This window comes from Antedon bifida, chromosome 3 (genome assembly GCF_963402885.1).
Source record: "Antedon bifida chromosome 3, ecAntBifi1.1, whole genome shotgun sequence".
NCBI lineage: Eukaryota > Metazoa > Echinodermata > Crinoidea > Comatulida > Antedonidae > Antedon > Antedon bifida.
Window position 1 is genome coordinate 9,884,663 of NC_136228.1, and position 12,273 is coordinate 9,896,935.

At 32.8% G+C, this 12,273-nt stretch overlaps 2 protein-coding genes across 2 annotated transcripts; one reads left to right on the plus strand and one right to left on the minus strand.

The window, feature by feature from the left end:
* Positions 1 to 293: 293 nt before the first annotated feature.
* Positions 294 to 2,299, minus strand: LOC144837734 (transmembrane protein 141-like). The gene is made up of 4 exons (XM_078692969.1): positions 2,140 to 2,299; positions 1,766 to 1,832; positions 1,584 to 1,670; positions 294 to 1,442 (listed from the first exon to the last, which is right to left on the minus strand). The coding sequence occupies exons 1-4, from the start codon at positions 2,194 to 2,196 to the stop codon at positions 1,237 to 1,239; spliced, it is 417 nt and encodes a 138-aa protein (XP_078549095.1). The 5' UTR covers positions 2,197 to 2,299; the 3' UTR covers positions 294 to 1,236.
* Positions 2,300 to 2,369: 70 nt separating this feature from the next.
* On the plus strand, positions 2,370 to 9,952 carry LOC144837730 (long-chain fatty acid transport protein 4-like). Its single transcript, XM_078692965.1, has 11 exons — positions 2,370 to 2,738; positions 3,035 to 3,423; positions 4,286 to 4,444; positions 4,954 to 5,023; positions 5,356 to 5,557; positions 5,764 to 5,913; positions 6,996 to 7,182; positions 7,399 to 7,536; positions 7,877 to 8,041; positions 8,483 to 8,629; positions 9,212 to 9,952. The coding sequence occupies exons 1-11, from the start codon at positions 2,494 to 2,496 to the stop codon at positions 9,370 to 9,372; spliced, it is 2,013 nt and encodes a 670-aa protein (XP_078549091.1). The 5' UTR covers positions 2,370 to 2,493; the 3' UTR covers positions 9,373 to 9,952.
* The last annotated feature ends 2,321 nt before the right edge of the window (positions 9,953 to 12,273 follow it).

Sequence of the window (12,273 nt, forward strand, 5' to 3'; positions counted from 1 at the left end):
AATGGCCAAATAAGAGTTAAGGTTGCGAAGAATATTTAGGTTAGTGTGTCTTAAGCCCGATCAACCTAAAATTAAAGAAAATCTAGGGTTTGGTTTTTGTAGATAAACAGTGCTTATCTATTGAAGTTACCATCAAATATGTTAATATCTTAGCTTACTTGGTAATCCGTTATTTTGTTGTGTTACATGTTTAATAGTTAAAATAAAATTTGGAAAAAAGTGAATTTATATTGACATTTTTTTATATGTTGCTTCTTTTTTTTCTCGAATGAAAACAAAAATGGAATTTTTAACAAAAAAATTGATTTAACAAAAAAAATCTTTTTAACATTTTGTATTTATTATACTGTATTCATTAATAATAATAGAGATATTAAGAGTGGGTTTTACCAGATTCTAAAGTAATGTTACACATCTTTTTTAACCTGTTAAACTGGATTGTTACTAGTAGACCAGGAAATAATGTGGTACACCTACGTAGTTGGTACAGTTCAGCAATTGTTTTGATAACACTATTTGCTATTCATTTTAAGATTTTAAGTGTAAAATATCATATTATATTACAACATTTTCAATAAAGGTTCAACAGAATTATTCATTTATTATCAGATAACATATATGCTTATATATACCAAAATTAAACAGTTTGCACCATTTTTTTGCTGTAAATTAATTGATTTAATAGGACAAAAACATTGGAAAACATTTCCACCCTTAATATGAATTTATATATTTTTTTCAGTCCGTAGAATTCATAAAACTTGTGAATTGTTATGTAACCGTTTGTATCTATATAATGTGTATTTTTGTAAACATTTTGTATGTGCCGAACCTCTCAACTGATTTGCAAGTAATAGGTGTCAACTGAGTTCTGATTGGTCCATTTGACCAGTGATGTTGTTTAGTGATCCAAGCGTTGTGAATTTTTGTTCCATCTTCACTCACCAACATCATTAATTGTGCACAATGCTTTCCTCACCATTGCTTATATGGGTTTTTTTTGGTAAGCTATCTTGATGATAGGAGTAGTCTTACGGCAGTTGTCCTGACCAATCACAATGTTGACGTCTGTTCTCTAACTGCAAGGTCAACTACTACAATATTAATATAATTGATTCATCTTTCAAGGCATCTTTAACATAGCAGCAGTATGTTTGCTCTCTATAGCAGATTAGAGTACATCATTGCATCTGAGTCCTCACTAGTTTTCTTTTTCATAGAACATAGGCTTAATATCTATTCAAATGAATCGCCATACTTATTTGTCTGCACTTCAGCAGGTCTGTCAGTTTCTAGTGCTTTTCTTAGAGCTTGAATCTTGGATTGTTCCTTTATTTTATGCGATTTTGCTTGTTGTGCATCATTTGCCAAGTTGACCCACATGTTTTGGCATTTTTGTGTAGCAATTGATGTAATGATGTAGCCTGTTGTAACACCACATACTAAAAAAATTACATTTTCAAGACATTGCAATTATGAATAAATGGAACAAGAAATCCAACAATCTTAGGAATTAATTTTTTGGCTTTTAAACTTTTAAATAAAAATTAATTGCAAGGCGCTTACTTAACAAAAAAACTTACCTATGGAAAGAACAACTGCTGTATGTTTAGACGTAATGGAAAATCTTCTACGAAATAGAATACTCCCTGTATAAGCAGCGCTTGCTCCTAAATAGTATAATAAAATAATTAATAAACAAGTTATTATTGTAATTTATTTATATGAAATATATATTTAATTTGTACAGCTAAAATATTCTTACCTACAACACAGCCAAAGATACCCTGTACAAAGGCCTTTGACTGGCATACTGTGTACTCTTGTAAACCCTGAAAATAAATACAATTTTAAATTTGATTAGACCTGGTAATGCGCATGTAAGTGTACGTACATTGAATGATTGATTTGACACTAACAATAGTGTACTATATATAGCAATCGATGAGTCAGGACTATAAATGACCTAGCTAGGCTGGGTGTAGTACTGAGGTAGTACTAGATTTTGCTATCTAAGTAGGCTATCAGACTAGCCTACGTCGTGTAGGCTACGTAACGTAATACTTCTAATAGGCCTACCCGGCCTACTCTACACATCAAATTAAAACTAAAAATGATAGCATAAACGAAGAAACTCACTGGGTATTTTGCAGCCACACTGTCTTCAATTTCAGTTAAACCTATCTTGACAGGCATAATACGTCAAGTAGAAATTTATCAACTTCTATGCAGGGGCCTCTAACAAAAAAGCGAGTGAGAGCTGAGTACGTGAGAGGAGGGGGACCGGAGAGAGAGATACGATTTGTTTTCATAATAATTACTGAAGCGAATCGTTTGACCCAGGTCATTATCTTTAGCGGCGTTGTTGTTTCAGTCGCAGACCAAAGTCAAAATTACTGGGCCTAATTTGGGGTGATTAATCATGTGATTTCTATAATATAAGCCACTAAAAAGATTGCATTTATCTAAACAAAATAGTGTATTGTCCGTGATATGATAACAAGTTCATCTAGGCCTAGTATTAGGGGAGTGAACATTTTGCGTTTTCTTATTAGCTTAACACCAAGCGCGAGCATGGCACAGAAAGGCCTTTTGTTTGTGTTGTTTGGAGGTGTTCTTTGGGGATTCGGAGGCTTAAGTGCTGGGCTCAGCCTACTGATTGCCTATACTGTCTACCTGGTAACTGGAGGCTGGAGATTTACAAGAAATGCAATAAAAACATTACCAAGAGATGCACAGTAAGTTAGCCTAGTTATGATTTTATTATTAGTTATATTATAATATTGTTCGTGTACTATGCACGATTTCCACAATTATCTGCGCAATTTGAATTTAAACCCAAATAGTCAATAATGTATTATTTTAACCTAGGCATATTTATAAATAAACTAATAATGTATTATACCATAACTTTTTATAATAAAAAATTAAATTGCTTTTATAGTCACACTGAGATAAAACAATCAGGCTTTATGTAGAAAAGTTTAAGCATTGATGGGAAAAAGACTATAATTAAATTTTCGTTTAATTTCAGAGCTTTATATACATTATTTGCACTCAAGTACAGTCTTTATAAATATCAAAAAGACAATGTTCTTGTACACCAACAATTTCAAGCTAATGTCAAGAAACATCCCCATAAAGTGGCATTTATGACCGAGGATGAAAAATGGACATTTCAACAGATAGAAGATTACAGTAATCGTGTTGCTAACTATTTTTCTGGAGCAGGTTACAGGCACGGTGATACAGTGGCTGTTTTCATGACGGGTAGCCCAGAGTTTGTCGCCATATGGCTAGGCTTGTCCAAGATCGGCGTTGTGGCTGCTCTCATAAACTATAACCTACGACTGAAGTCCATGGCGCATTGTGTTTCTGTCTCTAATGGCCGGGCACTGATTTATGGTAGTGACCTATCCGATGGTAAGAATAGCATAGCTTAATTGAACCAGGGATTAATGTACTATTTTAGCTCTCAATAGTGGTATTATATTATAGAAAATTAAAATTGCTGATGATTGAGAAATATACTGATGGGCTACTGTACAAACAAGCTTCTTTTTCTGTCATAGAAATAAAAAAGTTTCAGGTGGTGCTTATTCAACCTGGGTTTAATATTTTAGGGAAGTGCCTATTGTCACTTCCTCCTTAATAGCGTCATTGTTTCAGAGCCATTGTTATCACAAAGTTATTTTAAATGCAGTACATATGTGCTTCCAAATAGGAACACTGTAGAATAAAACAACCAAAACCTCAAGACATTCTTAACCTTACTTTATATTACCTCCTTTTTGGAATCACACATAGTGTACCAAAGGGAATCTAACAACAGGGATCAAAAGGTTATCTGTGGCTGCGACATGATCAGTTCCATGCCCACTAAACAGACACTGTGCAGCTGAGAATATAATAATAATAGTTCATTATTACCCCGACAGTATAATAAATGCAGCTAGTAATCAGCGCAAAGTTGTCTTGATTTAACTGGTGCCCATTTTATACACCTGTGTGGAGAGAGGCAAATGCAAGTAAAGTATCTTGCCTAAGAATACAAGCAATGCGGCGAGAGTTGGATTCGAACCACGATCAGTAATCCAACGTTCAGCACACTGCACCACACACCCTCATAGTACAGTACTGTTGGTATTTGTCGCTACTAGACATAAGATCAATGGACTGTTATGAGTTCGTTCTTATCTTGGCAAGGTGAGCTCATCGTCCTGTTGTTAGATGTTCACCTAACTTTACTAGCATTTCTTGACCATTCAAACCATTCTTTATGCAGCTGTTGCTGAAGCTCAAACACTACAAACTGGAAACTTGCAGTACTATTGTTTTGGAGATTGTGTGCTAGAGGGTATTAAGGATGCCATACATCTAGATCCACTCATTCAAGCAGCATCAACTTACTGTCCAACAAGTCCACATGGCCTAAAAATAAAAGGTAAAACAAATACATGGTTATCATCTTTCAAACTAAAATCACCACTAAACTTTATAATAAAATTGTTACTACAGTACTATGTTATTGTTGTTGCCAGGCTTTATTCTGGGTGGTAATAATATGTTTCTTATTGGACGAGAAGAGCTTTCTAGCCTCTTTTACCTATTTTAAAAATTAAACTAAGAAAGTATCTCATCGTTGATATTCCTATATATTCCGGTTTTATGATATTGTTGCTCTTCACTTTTTATTGTACTTTTTTATATTACCTTTTTTACATTTTATATGTAATTTTTTATTTTGTCTTTCACATTTCTATATGTCCTTATGATCCTTGTTCACTTTCACATCTCCGATTTCTCTTGCAATGGACCCCACCCTTATCTTGCACTCAAGAAGTACATTTATTTTGATTACAAATTATATCACAGTTAAGTATTACGTTCACAATGTGACTAATTCATATCGTGAGATTACCAGTCTAACCTATCTTATTTGTTTGATTTCAGATAAATTAATCTACATCTATACATCAGGAACTACTGGATTGCCTAAAGCAGCTGTAATTACACACTCACGGTTAGTAATACTAAAAATATGTAGCATTTGGTTGTCATCTTAACAAAGGGTCCAATGAGATATCATTTGTATCTGGGTCATAAAACAGTTACAGAACTTTGAACACATTAATTATTAATCTTATCTTATAGTGTAACAACAAATATATGTATTTCATGTGACAAAAATAACTCAAAGACTTACAAGACTCTATGTGAGCAGCTTAATAATATTAATATTAATAATAATTCAATCTTATAATATATAATGCATATAAGCAAGTTCTCAATTCGACGATAGCAATAATTTAAATACTATTTGTTGATTTTTATTTCTTATGTTATTCTTTTTAGTTTTATGTACATGTCTGTGGGAATGACCCTTGCATTCCACTTTCGAAGCAGTGACATCATCTATTGCGCAATGCCGCTCTACCACTCTGCAGGTGGTATTGTAGGGGTTGGACAAGTGATAGTATCTGGATGCACGATGGCCATTCGCAAGAAATTCTCAGCAAGTCGTTTTTGGGATGACTGTATAAAATATAAAGCAACTGTATGTATTTTAAATTTTGTTTCAATCTTTCATTTCAATAATACATTACAAAAATGATAATACAGTTAGTGACTAATACAAAAATTATTAATCAGTTCTCAATGTATTTTTTTGACGCTCCTAAAATTTATATCATTAAATTTTAATAGCCTGACTGGAATTCTAAACTATAAATTCGACACTAACTATTTCGTTATATCTTATAGGTTATTCAATACATTGGTGAAATTTGCCGGTACCTGCTCAATCAACCTGATCGTCCATCTGACACTGGTCATTGTGTTCGTATGGCCATCGGTAATGGTCTACAGAAAAAAATTTGGACTGACTTTGTTAACAGGTTTAAAATTCCTAAGGTTAGTATCATTGGCTGTGAATGTGGCTCAAATTTTTTTCAAAAAACTGAGTGTAGTTTTTTTAATTTTTGAAATGGGAAAAGATAATGCATTACAAGGATATACATATTTTGTCGCTTGTAAAGCTCTGTCTACACTATCAAACTTTATGTGACAAAAAAATGTGATGTGCTCATATATGGACATGACGATGTCATATCACTACCATATTAAAGCATATCACTACCACTAGTTTGATAGTGCAGACAGAACTTTATGTATATACTTGCTTATAAATCCCAAAATCTAGGTTCGAATCCTAAAATTCTTTCACATAGCCACAGGCAGCTTAATTATATTAAGTTAAAATGCATGTGTTTATTTGTATTAATATTCATCCTCAATTGATGAAATTTGCATTAGCTTAGCTTCTCTACGGACCAACAGTAGCCACATTGCAGCGCCTACCACTTACGTCCTTATCTGAAAAGACTTGTTCTACCACCAGTGCTATGGTCGAAAAGGGCCTTGAATCTGTGCCGATTGTAATGCTACGATTCGCAGCACGGACTGATGTATTACTATTGTGTGGGCTTCCACATCACAGGGTTGCTTTTCTTTTTACATTTTGTTCTATTATTATTTTAAGGTTTATTTGTTGCTATAAATATAAAAAAAGAGAAAATGGTGAAAATATTAATAATTCTATGAGTAATAGAGTAATGTATTGTTTGAAGGTTTGCATGGTGAAATCAAATGTTGATATAAAGTTTGCGGTACACCACGTGTATTAGTTCTGAAAAGAATAGAGTAATGATATGGTTTTTTTTAATCTTTTTTTTATATATATATATATATATAAATTTATCGAGATGAATTATTTGAAATTCGTATTTATTATTTATTTTATTCGTACCTTATTTAAATACCTTATTAATTTGTATTATTTTAATAGATTAGAAAGAAAGAAAATAAATGGTTACATTGAACCGCTCGGCCGCACAACTTGAAAACTTGTTTATTTCTACCCACACATTTTTGTTGGATGTGTTTTGAAATACAACAATCAATATTTATATTTGTTATGTTTATAATCGTCTCAGATTGCTGAGTTTTATGGTGCAACGGAAGGCAACACAAACGTCATCAACACTACCAGCTATCCTGGTGCAGTCGGCTTCAACTCTATCATCGTACCTAATGTTTATCCTGTGACACTTATCAGAGTGGATGAAGTCACGAAAGAGATAATTCGGAATAAAAATGGTCTTTGCGAAAGATGCAAACCAGGTTTGTGCTTATTATTGCTAGTGCTAATCACAAATACTGTATATCCTCTGGTTTAATACAATATGTGTATGTTTTAACACTACACCAACCCTATAAAGGGTACACTTTGTTATCTCCGAAGGCATCCTCGAAAATGGGGTTTCCCACTGTATATTTCATCTATTAAATATGTACAGTAAACGTTTATTAAAAATTGATCATATAAAACTGTTTCAGGGCAAGTTGGTCATCTCATTGGCAAGATAAGAAAAGGAGATCCCACAAGAGAGTTCCATGGTTACGTAAACAAGGAGGCTTCTGGGAAAAAGATTGAATACGATGTCTTTGAAAAAGGAGACAGTGTGTTTCTTTCAGGTTTGTAAATATGATGTTGAAGAGTGTTGGACTTAAATAACAAATGGCAGGAAATATTTTTGATTATGACTGATATCTATCCTGAACTTTGACCTCTATGCCACCTGAATATGTGAAAATGGCTGAGAATTTCTTGTGATTGAATATTTGTAAAATAAAAAAAGTCATGTTTCATTTAAAATTATCGCCTAAATAATTACAAAGTGCCCCAGCCCAAACAATGTTATTATCCGCCCTGTGATTTAGGATATGAGATTATTTGACACTACAGTTATTATATTAATCATAATTGTCTAAATCATACATAATCACAATTTATTTAACCTTTTGTACAATTCAGGGGACATGCTGTATATGGATGAACTGGGATATATGTATTTTTGTGATCGTTCAGGCGATACATTCCGTTGGAAAGGAGAGAACGTTTCTACCACAGAAGTGGAGAGTACTGTGAGCCGGTTGATAGGCCTACGAGACGCAACATGCTATGGTGTTGAGATTCCAGGTACGCCATTGTGTTAAAAGTACTACACCATTGTGTTAAAAGTGTTTTCGATAGGATTGTTTAGCACCACTGAGTACTGTTGATTTTTTTAAAAATCTTTTAATCCCATAGAATAATCTTGTTATGATTTATATACATTAAAATGTGAAATATATTTTTTGACTCAAAACAGTTTATATTCTTATTATATTTTTTTTTATTAGGATTGTTGTTTATATGTGTAATGATCTGTAGTGTACAGAAAGCAAATTTCTGATATTTTATATTTGACAAATAAATGCTGTGGAAAGCGTAAATCCTATAATTTTTTTTGTCTATTATTTTATTCAAATTCTTCATAGTTGGAAGCCTGGCGATTGCAGAATGGAATATTTAAAACATTACAATAAAATACAAGAAAACCTATCGATGTCTTAATGTTGACTTGTTTTGCTTTGACAGGTAACGAAGGTAGGGCTGGTATGGTAGCTGTGGTTGGTACACCTGGTACAGTGGATCTGGTTACACTCAATCATGACCTGCAGAAAGCTTTGCCAGCTTATGCTAAACCAATCTTCATTAGGTTTACAGAAAAACTTGAAATGACGTGTAAGTCTTATAGTAGAACCTTCGAGACCCAACAGAGAGTTGTCTTTACTGGGTGTTGCCTGTTAGTGGAAATGTGGCGCACTCAAGGGTATTTACAATCGTGTGACATGCATGACATTGTGAATACCTGAGAATGCGCTGCATTTCCCCTAATGAAAAAGACTTGTGCGTTATTTGCTTTTTATAACATGGGTTCAATGATGTAGCCAATCAGATGCACTGAAATGAGTCACGTGTGCGCTCTTTATTTTGTCACTATGATGCACTGGAATGCAAAAGGTGCACAGCAAAAAAGCATAAAAGCACTATGCGTGTAAATCCTATTGCAGAATGCCGCTAGGCTCACTGCATGATTTACAAGTACGAACCAGGTCGTCTGCACCGCGGCCCCAAAAACAAAACATATTCACGTCAATTGTATATCTTGTTAATTCTACTACATGACTGTTTTGCTAGGCCTCGCTTCCTAGGCCTAGGCTAGACAGTGATTGGTTTCCTATTATTTGATACTTATTTATTATATATACTTATATTCTTATTAGTTATATTTAATACCATTTCAATTTTATCTAAAACTTTTAGCTACTCACAAAGTGAAGAAGACAGGATTTAGAGAAGAAGCATTCCATTTACCCAAGCTGAAAGGAGATGTTGTGTACTATATGGATAGTAAAACCAGAAACTTTGAATTACTTACTGATGAAATTTACCAAAATATATTAAAGGGAAATGTTCGATTTTAAACTTTTATTAATTTTCATTGGTTACAATTGTCGTATTCGATTGGGAACTTTCGATGTCAACGTAAAGATTCGTTGAGTACTTTTTGTATTCGAATTGTAAATTTGTGCTCAACTGAAAGTCATTCGAAAAGAAAACGTTGACAACGAAAGCTTTTTCGTTAAGAACAATCTCAACACTCAAAATAAAAAAACTACTCAACTGTTCTGTGCTGATTGTTGTATGTGAATCTAGTGAAGATATAGAAGTTTCCTATATATGTTATTTACATACAAATTGTTAAAAGCTGAAAATATTATATGTAATCATTTATTTTATTCACAAAGCACAAGATTAAGTTACTGATTGAATGTATGTCTTTTAGAATCATGTAAAAGTATTCAGTTTATTATGAAAATAATAATCTTAAAATGTGAAATCCAATTTTGACCATTGTAATAATTTAAAAACTGACTGACTGAAAATGTTTCTCCCTTAAAAAATATCAAACATGTGTTCTGCGCAAGTTACGTCAATAGATAAACACAGAGTTGCATTTTACCTTTTTGTGTTATTATTGTCATAGTAACCAGTTAAATATATATAAAATCCCTGTACTATATGGCACATGGATTTTTCCAAAAATGACCAAATTTCAACCCTTTTATTTTTTTACATAAATGGTTACATATAAGATGATGATAATGCAATATATGTACATATATAGTACTATTATTGCATAATAATAGTATTTTGAAAACTACATTTTGGCAATTTTTTTTTTTAGATCCCTGTTCTATAGCACAGGGATTTTTTCCAAAATTTTTACCCTCTTATTTTTTTACATAAATGGTTACTATACGTCTATAAGATTATAATAACGCAATATATGCACATAATAAGCACAGGTATTTTTTCCAAAAATTACCAAATTTCGACCCTTTTATTTTTTACATAAATGGTTACTATACGTCTATAAGATTATGATAACACAATATATGCACATATAATAGCAATATTATTGCATAATAATAGTATTTTAAAAACTGCATATTTTGGCAATTTTTTTCTAAAAATGCCTGTACTATAGCACAGGGATTTTTTCCAAAAACGTCCAAATTTTGACCATTTTATTTTTTTACATAACTAGTTACTATACATCTATAAAATGATGATAACGCAATATATGCACATATATAGAAATATTATTGCATAAAAATAGTATTTTAAAAACTGCATAATTTTGGCAATTTTTTCGAAAATCTCTGTACTATAGTACAGGGAAATTTTCGGAAAATTGCCGATTTTCGACCCTTTTATTTTTTGACATAAATGGTTACTATAGCATAAAAAACATGCGCAGAGTTGAATAATGGGTTCTGCGCATGTCAATTGTGCTATGGTAACCACTTTTGACATAAATGGTTACTATAGTATAATAAACATGCGCAGAGCCGAATAATGGGTTCTGCGCATGTCAATTGTGCTATAGTAACCAGTTTTATCGAAAAATAAAAAGGTCGAAAATTTGCCATTTTAAAAAAAAATCCCTTTACTATAGTAGAGGGAAATTTTCGAAAAATGGCCGATTTTCGACCTTTCTATTTTTTGACATAAATGGTCACTATAGCATAAAAAACATGCGCAGAGTCGAATAATGGGTTCTGCGCATGTCAATTGTGCTATGGTAACCACTTTTGACATAAATGGTTACTATTGCATAATAAACATGCGCAGAAGCGAATAATGGGTTACTACTGTATAGTATAATAAACATGCGCAGAGTGGAATAATGGGTTCTGCGCATGACAATTGTGCTATGGTAACCACTTTTGACATAAATGGTTACTATTGCATAATAAACATGCGCAGAGACGAATAATGGGTTCTGCGCATGTCAACGGTGCTATAGTAACCAGTTTTATCGAAAAATAAAAAGGTCGAAAATTGGCAATTTTTTGAAAAAATCCCTGTACTATAGTACAGGGAAATTTTCGAAAAATGGCCGATTTTCGACCCTTTTATTTTTTGACATAAATGGTTACTATTGCATAATAAACATGCGCAGAGACGAATAATGGGTTCTACGCATGTCGATTGTGCTATGGTAACCACTTTTGACATAAATGGTTACTATTGCATAATAAACATGCGCAGAGACGAATAATGGGTTCTGCGCATGTCAATTGTGCTATAGTAACCAGTTTTATCGAAAAATAAAAAGGTCGAAAATTTGCCATTTTTAAAAAAAATCCCAGTACTATAGTAGAGGGAAATTTTCGAAAAATGGCCGATTTTCGACCCTTTTATTTTTTGAAATAAATGGTTACTATTGCATAATAAACATGCGCAGAGACGAATAATGGGTTCTGCACATGTCAATTGTGCTATGGTAACCTGTTTTGACATAAATGGTTACTATAGTATAATAAACATGCGCAGAGGCGAATAATGGGTTCTGCGCATGTAAATTGTGCTATAGTAACCAGTTTTATCGAAAAATAAAAAGGTCGAAAATTGGCCATTTTTTGGAAAAAAATCCCTTTACTATAGTACAGGGAAATTTTCGAAAAATGGCCGATAATGGGTTCTGCGCATGTCAATTGTGCTATAGTAACCAGTTTTATCGAAAAATAAAAAGGTCGAAAATTTGCCATTTTTTAAAAAAATCCCTGTACTATAGTACAGGGAAATTTTCGAAAAATGGCCGATTTTCGACCCTTTTATTTTTTGACATAAATGGTTACTATAGCATAAAAAACATGCGCAGAGTTGAATAATGGGTTTTGCGCATGTCAATTGTGCTATGGTAACCACTTTTGACATAAATGGTTACTATTGCATAATAAACATGCGCAGAGACGAATAATGGGTTCTGCGCATGTCAATTGTGCTATAGTAACCAGTTTTATCGAAAAATAAAA